General features: G+C 41.8%; 1 protein-coding gene across 3 annotated transcripts in view; it reads left to right on the top strand.

Annotated features, from left to right (window-relative positions):
• Positions 1 to 218: 218 nt before the first annotated feature.
• Positions 219 to 23903, top strand: part of DCT (dopachrome tautomerase) — a 43025-nt gene continuing 19340 nt past the window's right edge. Inside the window, exons 1-7 of one of the 3 annotated variants that reach the window (XM_037743891.1) lie at positions 219 to 683; positions 718 to 1031; positions 10668 to 10967; positions 13699 to 13799; positions 14549 to 14715; positions 17862 to 18041; positions 20428 to 20563. In XM_037743891.1, the coding sequence (XP_037599819.1) occupies positions 737 to 1031; positions 10668 to 10967; positions 13699 to 13799; positions 14549 to 14715; positions 17862 to 18041; positions 20428 to 20563 (1179 nt within the window). In that variant the 5' untranslated portion in view covers positions 219 to 683; positions 718 to 736. Of the gene's footprint in view, positions 684 to 717; positions 1032 to 3894; positions 3987 to 10667; positions 10968 to 13698; positions 13800 to 14548; positions 14716 to 17861; positions 18042 to 20427; positions 20564 to 23903 lie in introns of those variants that run through there. The other 2 variants (XM_037743892.1, XM_037743893.1) reach the window with 2 other exon arrangements.

Raw genomic sequence — 23903 nt, 5'->3', positions numbered from 1 at the left:
GTGAGCTTGTCTGTAAAGGGTCTTTAACGAAGAGCTCACTGCATCTATTGACTCCCCAGGATGTCTGAAGTCACAAGTTTGGCTGGTGCACATGAGCCCAGATAAAGAAGATGGTTTTGCCTTCCTGAAACAAAGCCAGAAACTTGATCTCCTTTATTGTGCACTTTGGGTCATGTGCTAATGATGAGGGTGTCTCTAATACTAATCCCCCTAATGAAGGCTTCTCCCAGCCCTTACACAAACCCACACGGCCCCGTGGCTTGGCAAGCCAGAGAGAATAAAGGCAGCGTGGTGTTTGGCTTTTGAACTGAGTTCAAGGCAATTAAAGTCAAGAGCTAAGGAAAGGAGAGGGTTTAGAAATACCAGCATAATAAGTAGTATGACTGGGTGCTCTGTAAATTAACTCAATTAGACAAAGCCTGATTTAACGGGGGAAGATGGTGAGAAGCGCTACCCTCATTAAATTTGGTTGTTAGAGGCGCTTCTAAGGAAATTAAACCTGTTAGTTGTTTGAATCACATAAAATAGTGTGTGCATGTTCATGTACACATGTGCACACATGTAGCTTCTGTGATTATTGTGGGGTTTTTTTTTTAAGAGAAGAGAAATAGAATACAAAGAAAAAGAAAACATAGTGAACAAAAAGACAAAGAGTGGAAGATAAGGAGAAAAGTGGGATAGAGACAAGGAAAGTCAGAGAGAGAGAGAGAGGGGGCACTCTCCTAATTATAAAGCCATGAGCCCTCTTTGGTGGGGGCTTCTGCTTAGTTGCTTGGGCTGCGAAAACCTGCCAGGAGCCTGGGCTCAGTTCCCCCGAGTCTGCATGACAGTGGACAGCCTGGTGAACAAGGAGTGCTGCCCACCCCTGGGTGCAGAGTTGGCCAATGTCTGTGGCTCTCAGCAAGGCCGGGGGCAGTGCACAGAGGTGCGAGCCGACACAAGGCCCTGGAGTGGTCCCTACATCCTACGAAACCGGGATGACCGTGAGCAGTGGCCAAGAAAATTCTTCCACTGGACCTGCAAGTGCACAGGTGAGGCCCATGCTCCAAGCTTGGTGGGGAGGGCCCGAGCTGGGAAAAGAGCTTTTTCTAAGGAAGAGATGAGACTCTTGGCAGAGACTCTTAGATTAGGCTTTGAAAGACAAACCAGTGATGGTTTTGATGGGAAGTGTATCCAATAAGGCCGATGTGCTGGTTTATTCTTCACACCCTCTAGCACATCTAGTTATAAAAGCTAAATAAATATGACGTGGGCCAAGCCTGGTTATATGAACACATGCCAACATACTATTGGCTTGTTTGTTGGAAGGGGAATTTAAGAGCTTAAATGTGTCAGCTTTGAAACTAGGAGCAAGTCCTTTCAAGAGGGATTCGGTGCCCTCTCCTGAAATGGGTTTGCACTTGTTGAAAAAGGGTAGGTGAGGCTTGGTATTTAGAAGTCAGGAGTCAAAGGCAGGTGTTCTGGTCTCAGCAGTTCTCATGATTTGAACGGATCTCAAGCAGGGTGCATCTTTCTCGTTAAAGCTTATGACTGGGTTGTAACTTTGCCAAAATTGTTGAGACATGGCAAGAAGGAGCTTTCTCAGGGAGCTAGGGCAGGGATGGTTGTTCTTAGGTAATGGTGGCTTTTTGTCACTCTTCTCTGGACTTGAACTGGACATCACAAAATTTGCTCAGCGTCCTTCTTTTAGATCCTGGTTTCTCTCATTACCTGTTGCTTGGACATCTCTGCATATTTCTCATTCCTCTGGCTCTTCAGGGCTTTTTCAAATCCTCTTCAATCGTTTCTGCCTCCAGTTTCCAGCAGCCATGCCCCACGGGGATAAATGTTCAAAGCCTGGCAAGGCCACTGAAATACAAAAAACACAAGTGGCAACCTCAGCAAAGCCCTTGGACACTGGACACTGTTCTAGGCTGGGTGGCTGCAGAAGATATTTTCCTTTTAAAAATACTTTTAAACTTCTGTTCTTGCAGGATGCTAGAACATAGGAGAATATAGGTCATTGAACTTCATGAGGGGTTGAAGAGGCACTACTAAGGGAACATACAAAGGCGTGTGGTGTTGGTGTGGGAATGACATTCAATTTAGCTTTGATTTTAAATTTCAACTTTGTTTTAGGTCCAGGGAGTACATGTGCTGGTTTGTTATATGGGTATGTGGCACAGTGTGGGGGTTTGAGGTATGATTGATCCTGTCACCCAGGCGGTGTGTGTAACACCCCGTAGGTAGTTTTTCAACCTTTATGCCTTCCCTCCGTCCCCCCTCCCCTCTCTAGCAGCCCCTAGTGCCTATGCCTACTGTTGCCGGCTTTATGTCCATGAGTACCCAGACATTAGATTTATTTTTTTCACATTAAAACTTCTGGCTTTAGGCTGGGCACAGTGGCTCGTGCCTGTAATCCCAGCACTTTGAGAGGCAGAGGTGGGTGGATCACCTGCAGTCAGGGGTTTGAGACCAGCCTAGCCAACATGGTAAAACCTCATCTCTACTAAAAATACAAAAATTAGCTGGCCTGGTGGCGGGTGCTTGTAATCCCACTACTCTGGAGGCTGAGGCAGGAGAATCTCTTGAACCCAGAAGGCAGAGGTTGCAGTAAGCTGAGATTGCGCCACTGCACTCCAGCCTGGGCAACAGAGTGAGATCCATCTCAAAAAAAAAAAAAAAGCTCTGGCTTTATAATCATTTTGTAGTAATATTTTAAATTCTGTCGTTTAGAAGACCACCTAGGTCCTAGTTTTGCCCTGGGTATTAATTGTGACAAAAATTTCAATAACATGTTGCATATATATTACACAGTTTTTCTAAGCTATTTAAGCATGTGCTTCCATGGACTTTGTCTCATAAACTATGATGGTTTTTCAGATAAATGAGGAGCAGGTTGTGGTTTTCCATCACACTAACACAGTAACTTCTTTGTTCAAAACCCCAAAATACTTCCAGAACAATTATTTCTATGTCAATCAATGAAAAGGTGCTGGCCCAGCATGGCGGCTCACACCTGTAATCCCAGCACTTTGGGAGGCCAAGATGGGTGAATCACTGAAGGACAGGAGCTTGAAACCAGCCTGGCTAACATGGTGAAACCCCATCTCTGCTAAAAATATAAAAATTAGCCTGGCATAGTGGTGGGCACTTGTAATCCCAGCTATTGAGGAGGCTAAGGCAGCAGAATCACTCAAACCTAGGAGGCAGAGGTTGCAGTGAGCCAAAATTGTGCCATGCACTCCAGTGTGGGCAACAGAGTGAGACTGTGTCTCAAAAAAAAAAAAAAAAAAAAAAAAAAAGCATGGTGATGGACACCTGTAGTCCCAGCTACTCCAGAGGCTAAGGCAGGAGAATCACTTGAACCGGGGAGGCAGAGCTTGCAGTGAGACAAGATCCCACCACTGCACTCCAGCCTCGGTGATGAGAGTGAAACCTCATCTCAAATAAGAAAAAAAAGAAAGTGCCAAAAGTTTTAAAAAGCTGGAAATTTGCATTGGATAGAATCCCGAGGCAGAGGATTTTCGGAAGTCAAATGTAACTGTTGACTCTTTTTATTACCAGCTTCTTTACATGTTTTACCTGACTAGCAAGTTTGTTTGCTTGTTTGTTTGTTTGCTTGGCAGGGATAGAAAGAATAGAGGATGATAGAATAGAAGGGATCATTGCTATTTCCCTTTGCTGAGGAAAGGGAAGTAACAGGCACTTAGGATTATGTAGACCTACTTTCAAAATGGACAAAAAAGGATTCCCTGCTCTAAAAAGGCATTGGGCCAGAAATAGGGCCTGTCCTTTAATTCCAGGTTGTATGGAAATCCCATGTCCGTAAGCCAGGTCGAAGAAGCAGGGCTTCCTCCAGGGAGATGGTTTTCCTCTCCAGTCATTGTCAAGGCTGCGCCTGGCCCTGAAACCCCACCTGCAAGTTGTGGCTCACCTTCCCCTGTGATCTGCTCAGTCCAGACTCATCAGGAACATAATTTTTTCCACATCTACATTTTTTAAAGGTAACTTAAGATTTACTGTATCTATAAATACAATTTACTAGAATTTTAATGTTTTCCAGTTTTATTGAGGTGTAATTGTTACATAAAACACTGCACACAATTAATGTGCACAATCTGGTGTTCGGACATACGCATACAGTTCTGTTACCATCTCCACAATCAAGATAATAATCATATCCACCATCTCCAAAGGTTCCTCGTGGCTCTTGGTTTTTGTTTATTTTTTGTTTTTTGTGGTAAGAACACTTAACATGAGATCTACCCTCTTAACACGTCTTTAAGTGCTGAATGTTTTATTGTTAACTACAGGCGCTATGTGGTACAGCTGATCTCTGAAACTTGCTCATCTTGTATCATTATAACTTTACAACAACTCCCCACAGCCCCTTCCTCATGCCCTGGTAACCACAATTCTGTTGTGTACTTCTATATGTTTGGCTACTTTAGATGTCTCATATAATAAGACTCATACAGAGTTTGTCCTTCTGAGACTGACTTATTTCACTTAGCACAAATGTCTTCCAGGTCCATCCATGTTGTCGCAAATGGTAGAATTTTTCTCTTTTTAAAGGCTGAATAATATTCCATTGTATTATCATACCAACTTTGGATGGCTCTACTTATGTTGCTAGATGGTCTTTTTCTTTGACTTGCAGGATATGAGACTAAGTCCTTAGGTGACTGAGCTGGGAAGTTAATTTGTGTACATCATAATTACCATTCTGTGACATGATTAGCTTTGCCATGATTTGTGGGGCAATCTTTGGAATTTAAACCTAATCCTGAGCCTCCAAAAAAACCTCTACAATAGCCTGTTGACTCTTTTGCAAGAGTCCCTGGGGCACTCCTGGGGTGATCCAAAATTTCTTAAGGAGGAGATGTAAGTAAGTTTCTTGTAACAGACCATGGATGACCCTGAATGTTGTTAATTCTTTGGAAAATAAATACTTCCTAGTTTCTATAATCATGAAGCTGGCAAAGTCATTTCAGCCTAATAAATAGAAACACATACAAACCCTGGGATTTGTTTTTTAAAACCCTACATTCTATAGTGAAATTCTCTGTAGAGAGCTTCTCTATAGCCTCTGTAGGGATAAATTGAAACAAAAAAGCTACTGAGGTTAATTGTCAGGAAGAGCTGAATTTCGGGAGACTTCGAATTTGCTCTTTACCTTATAAGGCTTACCTGCCAGTTGGCTTTACAAGAATATGCCATTTCCAGCTGTGTCTTTTGGCTTTTGAGAAATGTATGCACCAAATAGTTTTTGAACAGTTGACGGTGAACTTCTTGTTTGTACAAGTGACTAAATGCCTCCATTTTCCAATCTCTGAAATGGGGATAATGATGTAACCACTTGTAAAATCCTTTTGAGTACTGTAGATGAAAGGACCTATGTAAGTGTAAAGTATTGTTATTAAAATAATAGAATCTCTGATTAAAAGGAATAGGCTATTTAGAGTTCCTTGTAAATTCACTAATCGGTGGTCTTTAAGCTTATTTAGTCTAATGGTTTTCTGGGGTTGAGCTAATGCAGTTCATGTAGGAATGTGTCATGTTTAGATGTTCTCACTCTTTTTCCATTTTTATCCTAGTCATTTGTCAGCATAAGACTTTGACTCTTTAAATTTAATTTTTACTCTAGGACATACTCTATGGTCGATAGATTGATATTATCTGGGGATCATTTTTTTCCTCTCTCTCCATTTCCCAGTAAGATAACACAGTTCTTTCTAAAATGCTCCTCTTACATTTTTTGCATTGGTAGATTAAGAAGAAAAAACTAACTCATGTTAAATTGAGGTAAGATGCTACTAGGGTATCTAAATTAAAGAAATAAACCTTTTGTGTACTGGGCTTTCATGTTGTTAAACTTTTCAGTCATCTTCAGCATTTCAACAAATTCTTTAGGTCAGGTTTGTAAGTTTAGAAATGAAAGGGACCTAACTTTAGAGCTTTGGAATATTTTCTCTGAAACATGTTGGAAAAGGAATTTTTTGACTGAATAAATTTCTGAGTCATAAATGAGCTCCAAACCAGACACAAGCTTTCTTTTTTCCCCTCTCCCATTCTTTTCACAGGTGTTGAAAGCTTTCTTATTAGAACTTATACATTGCCTTTTAGAGGCAACTCTGGTTACATGAAAGTTTCTTGTTCACTATAATTGTGAAGCATCTCTGATTTTCTGAGTCAGGATTAATCATTTTGTCACTTGTCATCCCATGGAGCTTGGTTTATTCCTCTGTTTTCACTTTTCCCATAGTTTGACTTGTGTTGAAATGTCACTGAGTACGTGTCCTTCATTTCCACTAGACTAAGGTGCTCCCTGACTTATGATGGGGTTATATCCCAATAACCCATCATAAGTTGAAAATACCATAAGTCATAAATGCATTTAATACACCTAACCTATGAACATCATAGCTTGCATAACCTACCTTAAATGTGCTCAAAACACTAGCATTAGCCTACAGTTGGGAAAAAGCATCTCACACATGGCCTGTATTATAATAAGGTGTTGAATATCTCATGTAATTTATTAAATACTGTACTGAAGGTGGAAACCAAAATGGTTACATGGGTATTCAAAGTAGAATTTCTACTGAATGCATATTGATTATGTGCTATGCTAAAGTTGAAAAATTTTATGTTGAACCATCATAAGTCAGAGGCCATCTGTATTTGTATCCACTAATGTCTTATCCCTTTTATTCAATTATTCATTGATTCTTTCACCACCCACCCACCCACCCAACATTTATTTAGCATCAATTAGGCCCTTCAGATACAGAGAGGGGGGAAAATACTGATGTGATTCTTAAGGATTGCACAGTATAGTGATATGTATGATAGATACAAAGACAAGCAATTGATATACTATTTGATAAGCGGTCTTTAATAATATTAGTAATAATAATAACACTTAATATAGAGCTCACTATATACCAGATGTGGTTCTAAGTTCTCCACATGAATGTGCTTGTTTTTCATAACATAAAAGCTATGGTAGCATAAAAGAAGATGTGTTGAATTGTTTATTTTTATTTTTATTTTTGTTTTTGAGACAGAGTCTTGCTCTGTCACCAGGTGCCAGGCTGGAGTGCAGTGGCACAATCTCGGCTCACTGCAACCTCTGTTTCCCGGGTTCAAGCAATTCTCCTGCCTTGGCCTCCCGAGTAGCTGGGACTACAGGCATGCGCCACGACACCCAGCTAATTTTTGTATTTTAGTAGAGACGGGGTTTTACCATGTTGGTCAGGATGGTCTCAATCTCTTGACCTTGTGATCCACCTGCTTCGGCCTCCCAGAGTGCTGGGATTACAGGCGTGAGCCACCGCCCACAGCCGAATTGTTGTATTTTTAAATAGACTTAGTTACTAGAGCAGTGTTAGGGTCACAGCAAAAGTGAGTCAAAAGTACAGAAATTTAACCCTCCCCTGCCCTCGCACACTCACACCTCCCTCACTATCAGGGCATGTTTAGTGTTGGCTACCTTTTAGATAGTAGGTATTCAATAAATTATTTGTTAAAGAAATACAGGAGAGAGAAAATTATTTTGTTTCTGCCAACTACAAAGAATCATGGCAAAGAAAATCGAGTAGTCTTTAGATTCATGGCATGAGCTATGAATTACGCAATTTCAACAATCAGACCCCCACATTCAAAAACAAATGTTATGCCTTTAAATGTAGGAATGTATTAAATTTATTATTACAATATTTAGGGGTGTTATTGATTAATATTTTTAAACATTGAGACTTTGTTATTTCAGATCAGTTTTGGGTTCATATCAAAACTGGGAAGAAAGTACAAAAAATTTCCATCTACCCTCTCCCCGACACTCTGCAATCTTCCACTAGCAACATCCGAAACCAGGGTTACAATCAATGAACCGATTATTATATTATCATTGCCCACATTTCTCAGCATTTTGAAGCAAGGAATCACTCTTCTACTGTAGAGAGGTGACTAGACATTTACCTCCAGTCGTCTATCAGTAGCTGGAAATTTAACTGAGTTTTAATCTGGGTCGCTGCTCTTCTGGAGACACAGCAGTGTGTTCATCCAGTTCTCAAAAAAATGTTCCATTCCTATAACAGCTGCCAGAGTAGGTGATATGTTTTAATCAAGTCTGTTTTTAAAAGTTGCCCCAGGGAAAATAGACTTCAAGGTCCATAAAACTTGAAGCATCTTGCATAGTATCTGATGGGATAGTAACCGCTTCATTAATATTTGTTAAATAAATAATTTGCATTTAATTAGTTTATCTCCAGGAATCCACATATATTTTAATGTTTAACTTAAACTATTCAAAAACATGATTTTTGGTCTTGGGAAGAGTAGAATTTTTCCCTTTCTTCAATATTTTTACTTATGTTCTCATACAGTGCTGAAACAGAAAAGTACAGATAATTGAGCTATGTCAAAGCAGGAGGGCTATATGTTACATTATAAAAAACCAAAAACCCAAATAACCAATTACAGTTAAAGAAAAATTCTTCCTACTTACATTTTAAGGAAATTTTCTTTAACCATCAAAAAAGCCACTATAGAAAAGGAAGCCTGTGCATTTTCCTTACAGAGTGCTGTTCATCATTTTGTTTTCATGCTGTTGGAAAATTTTCCCTTCCTTGAGAGATCCGAGCAACCCTCCCTTCCCTATGGACATAGTACTTTTTACTTACCCCTATTTTGGAACTTGCAGTTTATCAAAATTGTTTATAGAGGCTGCTTTGTCTGCGAATCCACAGAACAGGGAGAAAAAATGTAGGTAGCATCATCCGCTCCGTGCTCGATACCTCTGTTATTCACTCAACACACCCTTGTTTTCAGGAAGGCTCAACAGAGGCCTAGTTAATGAGTTCAGAGCCTTCCAGCTGCCTGGAGCTGAAACATGTGTAGAGATGTTTACAGTCAGTGTAAATAAATGTGAAGAAAGGGGATGTATGAAGTGTAAGGAAGTAACTGACCCGGACCCCCACCTGTGGAATCAAGAATGACCTTAGAGAGGACCAATGTGACGCTTAAAGGAGAAGCAGGTCATGCAGCAAAGAGGAATTTAGGGAGACAGTGAGGGAAAGTGTTCCAGGAAGAAGAAAGAGCAAGCAAATAGGCCTAGGGCATGAGGTAGAGGAGGAGGAGGCGGAGGAAGAGTAAGTGAGCTGGTCACCCTCTTTAAATGCTTTATATAAGGATCCCTTTAATTTTCTGGGAGATAAGCATTATTGTCCCCTTTTGTTTCATTCAATCTCTTGCTCTAATGATATTTCAATTTTACCTTTAACCTAAGGAATGAAGTGTGGGTCATACCCAAAGCAATAAGTTGCCAGGCAAAGAAGGGAAAAGTCTGGGGCAAGCTAAAATAATTTAAACTTGAGATGCTGATCAGACAGATGCCCAGAGCTTGATATGATCAGTCCTGTCCTCCAACCCTGGGCTTTGAAAAAGCAGAGAGCTTTTCGCCGCTGACAGGAAATCCTGCAGTATTTGGCACTTCCTGATACCACGGCTGCTGATTCACCCGTATGACTTGCCAGCCTCCATTCATTTTGTCTTAATGCTGTCAACTTGGTGAAATAAGTCAACTTTTTAAATGTGAGATTTCATCTAAATTCCTGAAAATCAGCTAATTTATGTATTTATTTTTTTGTTTTTTTGAGGCAGAGTCTTGCTGTGTCACCTAGGCTGGAGTGCAATGGTGTGATCTCGCTGCAGCCTCCACCTCCCGGGTTCAAGCCATTCTCCTGCCTCAGCCTCTGGAGTAGCTGGGACTACAGGCATGCACCACCACACCCAGCTAATTTTTTGTGTTTTTAGTAGAGATGGGGGTTTCACCATGTTGGCCAGGCTGGTCTCAAATTCCTGACCTCATGTGATCTGCTCGCCTTTGCCTCCCAAAGTGCTGGGATTACAGACGTGAGCCACCACACCGGGCCACGTATTTATTTTGGTTCCATCTTTAGCTTGCTGTGTTTTTTCTTCCTTCTCTAAATCAATGGACTGTTCTGTGTTATCCCTTTGTACGGGTGTGGAGCAGGCGCAGGAGGAGACACCTCTGCGATCCTGGGAGGAAGGAGTGTGTGCATGAGTCTGCTAGGGCTGCCATAGCAAAGTCCTACAAAGCGGGCAGCTTAAACACTGAAATTCACTCTCGCACAATTCTGGAGGCTGGATGGCTGAGATCAAGGAGTTGTTTCCTCTGAGGCCTCTCTCCTTGGCTTGCAGATGGCTGTGTTCTCCCAGTGCCTTCATGTGGTCGTCCTTCTAAAACTGTGTCCAAATTTCCTCTTCTTTTGAGGACACCAGTCATACTGGATTAGGGCCCACCCTAATGACCTCATTTACCCTTAATTATCTCTTTAAAGACACTATCTCCAAATATAGTCGCATAGGAGATATACTGGGGGTTAGGACTTGGGGGGCGCAGCTTAGCTCATTGCAGTGTGCAACACATTTCATGTCCCGTTTCTTTGCTGGGCATGTTTCTAGGAAACTCTCTAGTGCTTAGTCTACTTGAATATAAAAACATTTAAGAGGAGACCATGGGAAGAAAATTGACTTTCTTTGCCTTCACGTAAGCACCTTCATTTTCCCTTCCATTCAAATTTCAGAGTGCAAATTCAGAAATTTCTTCCAAACAGCATAACCCCACTTCCTTTCCATCTTTCTGTTTTGTAAACTAGGAAACTTTGCCGGCTATAACTGTGGAGACTGCAAGTTTGGCTGGACCGGCCCCAACTGCGATCAGAAGAAACCAGCAGTGATTCGGCAGGACATCCATTCCCTGATGCCTCAGGAGAGAGAACAGTTCTTGGGCGCCCTAGATCTCGCAAAGAAGACCATACACCCTGACTACGTGATCACCACACAGCACTGGCTGGGCCTGCTCGGGCCTGATGGGACCCAGCCGCAGTTTGCCAACTGCAGTGTTTATGATTTTTTCGTGTGGCTCCATTATTATTCTGTTAGAGATACATTATTAGGTGGGTTTTTTCCCTGGCAGAAGGTATATTATTACAGGTTTGTGATTGGGTTGAGGGTATGGCAGCAGGAAGTAATTTCATGCAAGTTAATTAACAAGAAAGCAACCTCAAGGCAGCCTTAGGTTTGTGAAAGTCGTAGAATTATCAAATACTGCCTGGAGTTAGAAAGAAGCAGTTTCTTTCTGCGCATTGGCTGCGGACACTTTAAATGTTCTCTTCTCTACTGTAGGTTCTTGGTTCAAAGTGTAAACTGTGCTCTATGAAGCTGTTAATCATCAAAGGTGTGAGTCGGTGAGATGGAGGCAAATTCCTTTTGATTTTAGAAGAAAATATTTGCAAATCTGGCCTTGGAAGCCCTCTCTGACCTTTTCTCCAAATTAGGGGAATTAACTGAGCATGTGCCAAGGCACATGAAGCTTCTTTGTGTAGAATTAGTGTGTTCATGTTGGAAGTAAGTATCTTGTTAAACTCACATGGTAGATAAACTTTGGATATATTTTAGACAGCCTATCACATGATAGACTTTTCAGATCATTTATGGTACTCCTCTATGGCCCGGAACCCCCAAATTTTTGGAGTTGTATTGTCAAGGAAAAGCACAAGCTTAGCCACAGCCATGTGGAGTTTCTGCTGCTTAGCTCTTTGCAACACAGTCATGTTGGATGCTTGGGAAAATGGTGACCTGCCCTTCCATGTCTTAAATATTGGGGCCTGGGTAAGACTTGGAATGAGGGGGTTGTCTGTTACAAACTTCATGGATCTGCCAGGTACAGTGGCTTACGCCTGTAATCCCAGCACTTTAGGAGGCTGAGGCAGGTGGATCACCTGAGGTCAGGAGTTCAAGACCAGCCTGACCAACATGGCGAACCCCGTCTCTACTAAAAATACAAAAAATTAGCTGGGTGTGGTGGTAGGCATCTATAATCCTAGCTACTTGGGAGGCTGAGGCAGGAGAATCGCTTGAACCTGGGAGGTGGAGGTTGCAGTGAGCCGAGATCATGCCATTTACTCTAGCCTGGGCAAGGAGAGCGAAACTCCATCTCAAAAACAAACAAACAAACAAACAAACAAACAAACAGAAACATCATGGATCAAGTAGGTTCAGCTTTGTCCTTAGTTATTTTTCAGTCGAAAGAAAGCCATAGACAGCAATGTATTCCAGGAGGGCTTGAATCCATCCTAGATTCTTCTCATAACAGTCGTTGAATGCCTGGCTGTATGTGCACCTGTCCCCATTTTTGGGGTCCCTCACTGGGGTCAGGATGAATGAAGACATCAAGCTCACTTTGAAGAGCTAGATTCTGATTTGGACGTACTCGTCCTTGTGCTCATCAGTGTTCCCCTTCACTTGATGCCCTCTTGTTGTCGGGTTCTGAGAACTTGAATCCTTGCTCTGGATTAAACATGAAAAAGGGCTGTGTGGCTAACATCAGCGACAGCAGCTCTTTTCTCAGTGTGAGTGTTTTAAAACTTGCCTTCAGGTAAGCATCCGTCTTTCTTTATCGATAGACGAGGAGGCTCTTTTGGCTATCAACCTTTATAGTTTTCCTGTCGTCACTCTGAGGAATTTTTGCTTTATGAGAGGGTAGTCTCTCAAGAGGAAAAGAAAATGATAGTTTCCAGTCATAGCTAGGGATTGAATTTATATTCATGTCTGTTCAGCTCTCTGAAGTTATTGTAGGTATTTTGAACAAGAACTAAAGTTAGCTAAAGTTTCTACATAACCATCAAAGCTGTTATGAAAAAGGGAAGAAGGATGGACCAGGCAACAAGGAGGTCATTAAATCGTCCAGAGCTTTTCACTGAAATTGGCAGTTCCGGTGGCCAGCCTACTTGGCTTGAATGGATTTTTCTGCCTTCTAGTCTCAGCGACAATGCTTGTCAGCTGGCAGTTATAACAGACTGTTGGGTGGGGCAAAATACATGAAAGCTCTTTTTGGTTACATAAATGCTGCATTAGGACTAAGCGCAGTTGAAGTTATAATATTATTAACTAATCCCTCTCTTTTAAATTTATACATTTGTGAAGCATAGGTTAGCAAATAACTTTTAAAAATACATTTCATTTAGGTCTTAATAATCTTTTTTTAATTTTTATTTTTAAAAATTTATTTATTTTACTTTAGGTGCATACTATATCTGGCATTTCTCCCCATGTTATCCCTCCCCACCCCCCCTCCCTCCCCATCCCTCCTCCCTCTCCATCCCCCGATGTCTCTCCCCGTCCCCACCTCAACTGCCCCCAGTGTGTGATGCTCCTCTCCCTGAGTCCACATGTTCTTGTTGTTCGACACCCACCTATGAGTGAGAACATATGGTATTGGGCTTTCTGTTCTTGTGTCAGTTTGTTGAGTATGATGGTTTCCAGGTTCATCCATGTCCCTACAAAGGACACGAACTTTTGGATAGTCTATTTCACCTGAATGGATTGTTGCTTACAATTAAATATGTGTCAGGGGCTCCCAACACTGAAAGTCACCTGAATTTCCCAGATCTCTGCTAGAAATCAACCTTTTGAGAGATAATGGAGGGTTTATCCTAAAAGTACTATTACTTCTGAAATTCCTTTGTCATTCATGTCATTACTGTTGCTTTTGGAGAGATAAATAACAACAAACTTTTTTTCTTACTACTATGAAACATCATGGACTCTACAGATACAGCCCAGGTAAGGTTTAACATTTTAAAAATTCTCTTCTGTCATCTCTAATATGTTTCCCAATTGTTTCAGGACCAGGACGCCCCTACAAGGCCATAGATTTCTCACATCGAGGACCTGCTTTTGTTACCTGGCACCGGTACCATTTGCTGTGTCTGGAAAGAGATCTCCAGGTAGGTCAAAACTATGCATTTAGTACTTTTAATATTTTTTAAAATTTATTGTATATATTTAAGGCATACAATATGAATTTTGATATACTTATCTTGACATACATACAAGATTAAGTAGAGTGATTACTACACTAAAGCAAGGTAACATACCTAGCATCACGTAGAGATATCTTTTTTTGTGTGTGTGGTAAGAGTACCTAAAGTCTCCTCTCTTGGAAAATTACCAATATACAATACAACCTTAACTATAGTGTCAGACCTCTAGACTTATTTATCCCACATAACTGCACCTTTGCACCTTTCAGCCTGTATCTTCCCATTTCTCCCAGCCCTTTGTAACTACTAGGTGACTGTCTTTCTATGTATTCATTGTTTCTTTTTATTTTTTCTTCTTTTCTTTAGATTCAACAAATAAGTGAGATCATGCAGTGTTCTTCTTTCTGTGTCTGGCTTATTTCACATGGTATACTATCTTCTAGATTCACCCATGTTGTTACAAATGTGATCATCTCCTTTTTAAAGGCTGAATAATATTCCATTATATACAGTATATGTGTGTGCGTGTGTGTATGTGTGTGTAGATATTATATACACATGCTGATCTATGTCACAATTTCTTCATTTATCCATCTGGTACTCCTAATCTTGGCAGACATTTGGTTGAGACACATATCAGTCTTTGCCTTGTATACATTCTTGTTGTACCTGATAGCATGGATTAAATGACTAGGCCTTCCCTTTGCTTTTAGCGACTCATTGGCAATGAGTCTTTTGCTTTGCCCTACTGGAACTTTGCCACTGGGAGGAATGAGTGTGATGTGTGTACAGACCAGCTGTTTGGGGCAGCAAGACCAGATGATCCGACTCTGATTAGTCAGAACTCAAGATTCTCCAGCTGGGAAACGGTCTGTGATAGGTAATGGCTCCCGTACCTGCAATGATATCCAGAGACAGTCTTTTCTGATGTCTGAGAGGTGAAGTCACTTTATACTTCTGTTTATTATGCATGTGGAGCTCTATTTACATGTTTCTGGAAACAGTTTTCCTGTTGGAGGTGGGATTTCAAAAATTCTAAACTCTTTAAAAAATATATATATATATATATATATATCAGAATCACATTTGTGAATTGATTATACTTGGCCATCATTTTGAGATCAGGTTAGCGCAAATGTAATTGCGGGTTTTGCCATTAAAAGTAATAGCAAAAACTGAAATTACTTTTGCACCAGCCTAATCAAATTAAGAGTAGTTCCTGCATTCAGTCAACATTTTCTAAGCACCAATCATATCCTACATGATGTGGTACTGCTGGGAATACAAAGATGAATGAAATAAAACCTCCCTTTTGAATATTATCTTGTATTAGTTAACAAAGATAGATGTCTTGTAAGTAAATTACAATTAAGTGTGAGAAGTACTGTAATAAAGGGAAAAGACTACATACACAGGTCAGTGGCCTGGACTGTAGCCCACAAAGAGTTCTGTCCTCAAAGACTCTTTGAATTTGTTTCTCTTTCCCAGAACACATTTCAGCAAAAGATTTCCCAAGAGGCTCCTCACCTTCCTTTATTCATTTTTTTCCTTTAAAATCCCCATGTTTTTAACCCCACTGCTCTGCCTTGCCTCCCACGTCCTTAGAATGCTCCAGGGCACAGAGCTCTGGCTCCCTCAGTCCCCAGGCTTCACTGCCACCACCCTGAGCCTGGGCAGGTGTGCGTTTTGAGGGGCCCATGCCCAGCTAGCAGGAACTTCGTCTTTCACATGCTGTACATTTCCTGCAGTGCTCAGAACAGTGCTCCATGAGTAGGGACATCATCAGCCCATTTTCCGTGTCTGAGCTTCATCCCATCAAGTGCCATTTACTGCGATACCTTGGGATATTAGTGGATGTATGTGAAAAGAGATTTCTGTCATCAAGTAAATTTAGAGAAGACAGAGTTAATTTTTTTTTTTTAATTTTTGGAATGTCTTCAAGCCTTCCTTAGATAAATGTGTTATTCTTTTTCAAGGGGAGCCTAAACTTACCTGACCCTGGAACTCTTACTTCACGGAACATCCCTTTGGAATCCGCTTTAGGAAATGCTGCCTGGGAGGCCTTGGAGACCTTTCTTTGCTTAGTGTTTAGGTCCTGGCCTCTTTCATCCCTGTGGATGTGCTGATTCTATTCTCACATACTCAGTGCTACCACTAATTCATTAAAACCCTCACAATAACATCTTTCAATTTTGATCTCTACTGGTGAAATAATGGTCTGCATTTTGGGACACTGAGGCAGGAGGATCACTTGAGGCTAGGATTCCAGACCAGCCTGGGCAATGTAGTAAAACCCTGTCTCTACATAAAGTTTAAAAAGTTAGCCCAGCTGGGCACGGTGGCTCACACCTGTAATCCCACCACTTTGGGAAGCCGAGGTGAGTGGATCACCTGAGGTCAAGGATTCAAGACCAGCCTGACCAACATGGTGAAACCTTGTCTCTACTAAAAATACAAAAATTAGCTGGTCGTGGTGGCATGTGGCTATAGTCCCAACTAATTGGGAGGCTGAGACAGCATTGCTTGAACCCAGAAGGCGGAGCTTGCAGTGCGCCATTGCACTCCTGCCTGGGCTACAGAGCGAGACTCGATCTCAAAAAAGAAAAGTTAGCCAGTTGTGGTGATGCCAACCTGTAGTCCCAGCTACTGGGGAGGCTGAGGCAAGAGGATTGCTTAAGCCCAGGAGTTCAAGTCTGCAGTCAACTGTGATCGTGCCACTGCACTCTAGCCTATAAAGCAGGGTAAGACCCTATCTCTAAATAAAAAAAGAAAAAACAAATAAAATAAAGAAATATATTCTGGGCAGGGCACGGTGGTTCATACCTGTAATCCTAGTACTTTGGGAGACTGAGGTGGGTGGATTGCTTGAGCTCAGGAGTTCAAGACCAGCCTAAGCAACATGGTGAAACCCTGTCTCTACTAAAATACAAAAAATTAGCCAGGCCTGGTGGCATGCACCTGTAGTCAGCTATTCAGGAGGCTGAGGCAGAAGAATTGCTAGAACCCGGGAAAGGGAGGCCACAGTGAGCTGAGATCATGTCATTGCACTCCAGCCTCGGCGGCAGAGTGAGATTCTGTCTCTAAAAAAAAAAAGAAATACTATTCTGATGGTGGAATCCAGGCCACAGCTGGCATGTGGGACATAATGTTTTACGGACATGGGACCTTCTGAGTCCCACGCTGAGCACATAGCTATTGATATTCTGCTACCTTGGAATGTTTTCCAACACAGCATTTCTCCTAATATCTCCCCTTTGTGTACTTTCATCTACTTTGAATTTGACCTCCCCTGTTTGCCCAAAATGCTTTCGTAACTTTATATATCACTTCTGTCAAAACTGGCTTAGCTCAGCATGAGATGAACCCCCCTTTTCTCCCTTCAATTACTCAGCTTTCAAATGCACACAATAGGAGTCATCTTGTCTTACAAACCCCCTCACTGTCTTTCCGATAGAATGGTAATGATTATTCATATTTATGCCCATATCTATATTTTGTGCATCTACATTTTTGAAACTTCTCAACCCATAATGACTTTCAGGCATAGTACTTTTACCACATACTATTAACTCTGGTAAAGTAATTATAATAAAATTTGATCATGATTGTGACCCTGATTGGTTTGCTTGACCCAAATTTATAATACCATCCATGAGTTAAGACATATTATTATTATTATTATTATTATTATTATTTATTTTTTTTCTTGAGACAGGGTCTCACTCTGTCACCAAGGCTGGAGTGCAGAGGCATGATCTCCATTCACTGTAGCCTCTGCATCCTGGGTTCAAGCGATTCTTCTGCCTCAGCCTCCCAAGTAGCTGGGACTACAGGCACCTGCCACCATGCCCAGCTGATTTTTGTATTTTTAGTAGAGATGGGGTTTTGCCCTATTGGCCAAGCTGGTCTTGAACTTCTGGCCTTAAGGGATCCACCTGCCTCGGCCTCCCAAAGTGCTGGGATTACAGGTGTGAGCCACCGTGCCCAGCCAAGACATATTATTTTAAATCTTATTACAAATCTTAGCTTGGATGACTACAACCAGCGAGTCACCTTGTGCAATGGAACCTATGAAGGTTTGCTGAGAAGAAATCAAATGAGAAGAAATGGCGAGAAATTGCCAACCTTAAAAGACATACGAGATTGCCTGTCTCTCCAGAAGTTTGACAATCCTCCCTTCTTCCAGAACTCTACCTTCAGCTTCAGGTGGGTGCTGAGCTCTGCTGGACCTGCATTTGCACGACAAGTTTTCATGCCTGTGGCTATAATGATCTGGAAGGAAACCCAGGTTTTGGGGGTTATTTGCAAAGCTAAGTGAGGGAGAAAGGCTTGATAAGAGAAGCTAGCAAGAAATTGGTGTGTGGAAAGTCTTTACCCATCTACCATGACTAACAATGTGGTTTTAATACCTTCTAACTTAGTTGTTCAAAACCATCTTTTGTATTTCTGTATTTATAGGTCCTGTCTTCAGAACCAGGGTACTTCATTAAATATAGGTTTTTTTTTTTTTTGAGACAGAGTCTTGCTCTGTCACCAGGCTGGAGTGCAGTGGCGTGATCTCAGCTCACCGAAACCTCTGCCTCCCTGTTTCAAGTGGTTCTCCTGCCTCAGCCTCCCGAGTGGCTGGGACTACAGGCACACACCACCACACCCAGCTAATTTTTAAATTTTTAGTAGAGATGGGGTTTCACCATGTTAACAAGGATGGTCTCGATCTCTTGACCTTGTGATCCTCCTGCCTCAGCCTCCCAAAGTGTTGGGATGACAGGCATGAGCCACCGTGCCTGGCCAATACAGTGTTTTTTCAATGCCCATGGTCTTTCTCTTTTATTTCTTATTTTTCAAAATGTTGATATTAGAAATTTATCAGCCGCAGACCTTAATAGTGGGGTCTGAGATCTCAGAAGAGTATTGCTGACTAAATTCAACTCAAATTATAGCACAGCAATGACATTACAATACTTAACATTTAAAAACCAACTATTAATCTTCCACTACAAGTTGGGCATACTGCTTATGCCTGTAATCCTAGAGCTTTGAGAGGCCAATGCAGGAAGACTGCTTGAGGCCAGGATTTTGAGGCTACTGGAAAACACAGCAAGACCCTGTCTCTACAAAAAATAAAAATAAAAAAATAGCTGGGTGTGGTTGTATGTACTGTAGAGATAGGCCTAGAATTTAAGCACATCTGACATTTACTAAAGAAAAACACATATTTCATGCCCTGCTCCCAGAGTTTCTGATTCAGTAGGTGTAGGTTGTGTCTTAACCATCTGCATTTCTAACCAAATCCCAAACAATCCCAGTTATGGTGGTCTGAGCATGGCATTTTGAGAACAACTCCCCTACCTCAAACATATAGGGACTGCAATCTATTTCAACAGCACTTTTGTCATGACAAAAAACTAATGCATGTTCCTTTTCAAAACGGCATCAAATGTTACCTTTTGCACACCGTTGACCCTACTCTGAAGGCTGTGTCCGGCCCCAGCAGACTCTGAGCCATGCTACACTTAGCACAACCTCTACATTTGAGTGCAGCCTACCTTGCCCTGGCCCCATATGAATTGTGTAATTTATACACAGTTAAAAGAGAGAGAGAATCCAGTTTTGGAGATCATTAATCTATCTACCACTCTTCTTTTGGACCCATCTTTGTTTAAAATCTTATCTATATGCCGGGCGTGGTGGCTCACGCCTGTAAATCCCAGCACTTTGAGAGGCCGAGGTGGGCGGATCATGAGGTCAAGAGATCGAAACCATCCTGGCCAATATGGTGAAATCCCGTCTCTACTTAAAAAATACAAAAATTAGCCGGGTGCAGTGGCACGCGCCTGTGGTCCCAGTTAATCGGGAGGCTGAGGCGGAATAATCGCTTGAACCCAGGAGGCGGAGGTTGCAGTGAGCCGAGATTGCACCACTGCACTCCAGCCTGGCCACTGAGCAAGACTCCATCTCAAAAAATAAATAAATAAAATCTTACTTATACATATATTTCTCATAATTCTTAAAGTCTTTTTATGGTGGTAGAAAATTTTTTCTTTTTTCTTTTTTTTAGAGGCAGGGTCTCACTGTGTCACCCAGGCTAGAGTGCAGTGGTGCAATCATGACTAACTGTAACCTCAAATTCCTGGGCTCAAGTGATCCTCCTACCTCGGCCTCCTGAGTAGTTGGACCTCCAGTCAAGCTGAAGGTCTATTTGGTTGAGAAATATAAATATCAGATTATATGCTAAATTTAAAAAAGATTATTGATCACAGACTATGTGCTGGGCATGGTACTGAACCCTGGCAATAAATATCTGAAGAAAACACAGAGCCTGCTCTCCAAGGGCATGAGAGACGGGTATGAAGGATGCCATACAGTACACAAAAGAGGTATAATTCAGAAATAGCATTGATGAAGAGTTCTCTCCCCTTACAGAGGATTATCATTAAGAGTTGGGGCTAATTCTATGTTGATTTGCTATGATAGAGCTTCCCATATCCCTACTCAACCTCAAATTAGAAAACTACCATCTAGACTGAAAACAACAAAAAAGAGACCTTTATCAGTCATTGCCTGTTGTCATTGACACACTTGTTTCTCCCAGGAATGCCTTGGAAGGGTTTGATAAAGCAGATGGGACTCTGGATTCTCAAGTGATGAGCCTTCATAATTTGGTGCATTCCTTCCTGAACGGGACAAACGCTTTGCCACATTCAGCCGCCAATGATCCCATCTTTGTGGTATGTTCAAAGACTCAAAATGCATGAAAATTTTCTAGATAATACATCAGATTTATTTTTTTCCATATGATTAAGGGTTGGTGGTGTTTTATTCTCTGTGTGAACAATGTGATGTGTGCAAATGTAAATTAATTTCAATCTATACCCTAGGGATGGTCAGATAGCATTTGAAGGCCCTAATCAGAACGCATACTTCAGGGATGGTTCACTTTTGGATGATCTTAAACAAGAGTTTACAATCCACTGGAGAATTCCTATAATAGCCTAATAATAAATAATTTTTCACTGGCTAAATGAATGTTGTTGAGGTGCATTAGTCCACACAAACCACCTTCAATGTGTTACCTGTAGGAAAGAGAGGTTCTCTTATCCAGAAAAGGGGAGGAGTATGGAGAAGGGGTGCTGGACATTTAAACCTCCTCTGCCAACTTGAGTGAGGTTTACTTGAGAAAGAAGAAAAGTAGCCCCTGACATCCAAGAGCTGGCCTAGGGCTGTCGACGAGGCCTTTATGTCCCCCTGTTGGACATAAACAATCTCACCGAACATCGACAGCAGACAAGGCCACTCTGTGACCATGACTATCAGGACAAAAACAAGATAACTCCATAACCGTGTCTGAGCACAGACAAATTATGCACGTTGTCCAAGCCACAGGATGCATGACATCCCCTTTCACGGCCAATATGAGCAAAAAATGACAAATGCCTTTATCGATGGCATTAATACAGAAATCCACATTTGAGGCCACTTAATTTGTTAATCTGAGTCATACCTCTGACATGTAATAATACAGACAGTAAATAGGATTGCTGTTGACTGCAGGAGCTCACAGTTGTTTAAATTTCAGTGTGATGAATGCCTTTGGTATATCAGTCTGATTTCTGTCTCACTTTAAAACAAAAGAAGAAAACTGCCAGGCAGGGTGACTCCTGACTGTAATCCCAGCACTCTGGGAGGCTGAGGCAGGAGAATCACTTGGGCCTAGGAGTTCAAAACCAGCCTGGGCAACATTGTGAGACCTTGTCTCTGACAAAAAAACTTTAGAAATTAGCTGGGCATGGTAGCATGCACCTGTGGTCCCAGTTACTTGGGAGGCTGTGGTGGGAGGATCACTTGAGCCTGGGAGGTTGAGGCTGCAGTGAGCCATGATTGTGTCACTGCACCCCAGCCTGGACAACAGGGCGAGACCTTGTCTCAAAAACAAAAACAAAACTGAACAAAATTTGACAACGGGATTGTAAAATTTACAATTCTGAGCCTTTTTTTTTTTGGAGGCAGAGTCTTGCTCTGTTGCTCAGACTGGAGTGCAATGGTATGATTTTGGCTCACTGCAACCTCTGCCTCCTTAGTTCAAGTGATTCTTCTGCCTCAACCTCCCGAGTAGCTGGGACTACAGGTGTGAGCCACTACACCTGGCTAATTTTTATAATTTTAGTAGAGATGGGGCTTCACCATATTGGCCAGGATGGTCTAGAACTCCTAGCCTCATGATCTACACGCCTCAGCCTCCCAAAGTGCTGGGATTACAGGTATGAGCCACTGTGCCTGGCCTTTAGTTTTTAAAGTAGATTCACCCCCGGTGAACTTTTCTAAGACAAACAAAATGGGACAGTATGAGTCAAAGCCACATTGTTCAGCTACCCTAGCCAGTGCTATCTAGCCTGTGACTTCTAGGAACACAGTATAGTTGAATACATTGGTCTGTTACTCCTTGTAGGGAGAGAATGGAGGACTGTGGAAAGTCTCAGCCAGTGGGTGTTGAAAAAGACAGAAAGGATTTGGGCTTGTACTAGGTGGTTTAGGGAGGACTTTCAGAAGCTTTGCTCTAAATTGGATGTTGTCAGCAAGCAGGATCACTCTATGATTGGGTATCTTGATAGAGTAATTCATATCTCGATATGGGGCAGACTAGACTGAAGTTAATATAACGGGTATAACAGCAGCAAATGCTCATATGAGCCGGGAAAGGGGATGTCATGCACTTGTGGCTTGGACAACATTCCTAATTTGTCTCTGCTCACACAGACTTATGGAATTGTCTTGTTTTTGCCCTGATGCGTCATGGTCACAGGGTGGCCTTGTCTGCTGTCGATCTTCTGTGAGATTGTTTATGTCCAACAGGGGAACATCAAGTCCTGGTTGGTAGCACCAGGCCAGCTCTTGGATGTGAGGGGCTGCTTTTCTAAGTACAGCTCAATGAAGTTGGTGTAGGAGATTTAGACACATAAACATTCATGTTTCAGCGGCCGATCCCCAACAATGCTTCTGCTTTACAGATACTTAACTCACTATCATCTATTTTAACCCCGTCTGTCTTCTGAATTGTATGCCTTGAATAGATAGTTTTGGAGCAATTATGAGAAGAAATTTCACCTCTTCTCCTTTTTTATTTTGCCAGTGTTTTGAGTTTATATTATTATTCAGTTAGATTGTATGGTATCCAAAGACTCTCTGTTTTTTCCAGAATTTTCCTCACCTTAATGTTAATCTTAGCAATGTGTCTTAGTCTGCCCAGGTTGGCATAATGAAAGACCACAGATTAGATGGCTTAAACAACAGAAATTTATATCTCACAGTTCTAGAGACTGGGAAGTCTAAGACCAAGGTGTCCACTGAGTTGGTTCCTGGTGAAGACTCTTCCTGAGCCTTCTAGCTGTGTCCTCACATAGTGGAGGTAGAGAGCATAAACTCTCTGGTGCCTCTTTTTATGAGAACACAAATCCAGGGCCCTACCATTCTGACCTCATTAAACCTTAATTACCTCCTTCTAGGCCCCATCTCCAAATACAGTCACACTGTGGGTTAGGGCTTCAACATATGGATTTTGGGGGAACACAGTTTAGTCCATATATAGCATTTATACTGCATCTTCAAACCATCAGTTTAGAGAAGTTTGTTTTTCTTTTCTTTTCTTTTTCTGAGACAGCGTCTCACTCTGTTCGCCTAGGCTGGAATGCAGTAGTGCAATTTTGGCTCAACACAACCTCTGCCTCCTGAGTTTAAGTGATTCCCCTGCCTCAGCCTCCCAAGTAGCTGGGATATCAGGCATGTGCCCCTGCGTCTCGCTAATTTTTGTATTTTGAGTAGAGATGGGGTTTCACCATGTTGGCCAGGTTAGTCTTGAACTCCTGACCTCAAGTGATCCTCTGGCCTCAGCTTCCCAAAGTGCTGGGATTACAGGCGTGAGCCACTGTGTCCAGCCAGAGGTTTGTTTTTCTACACTTTTGTGGGGCTTCATGACATAGGAAAAGAGTACTGGATTACAAGTCAATCGGTTTTATCTGGTACAAACCAGGGCAATCTTGGGTATGTAATTGAACCATGTGGAGCTTCTGCTTC

Source organism: Cebus imitator, unplaced genomic scaffold, assembly GCF_001604975.1.
Source record: "Cebus imitator isolate Cc_AM_T3 unplaced genomic scaffold, Cebus_imitator-1.0 Scaffold158, whole genome shotgun sequence".
NCBI classification, from domain to species: Eukaryota; Metazoa; Chordata; class Mammalia; order Primates; family Cebidae; genus Cebus; species Cebus imitator.
This window is presented reverse-complemented; position numbering and strand designations above follow the sequence as displayed.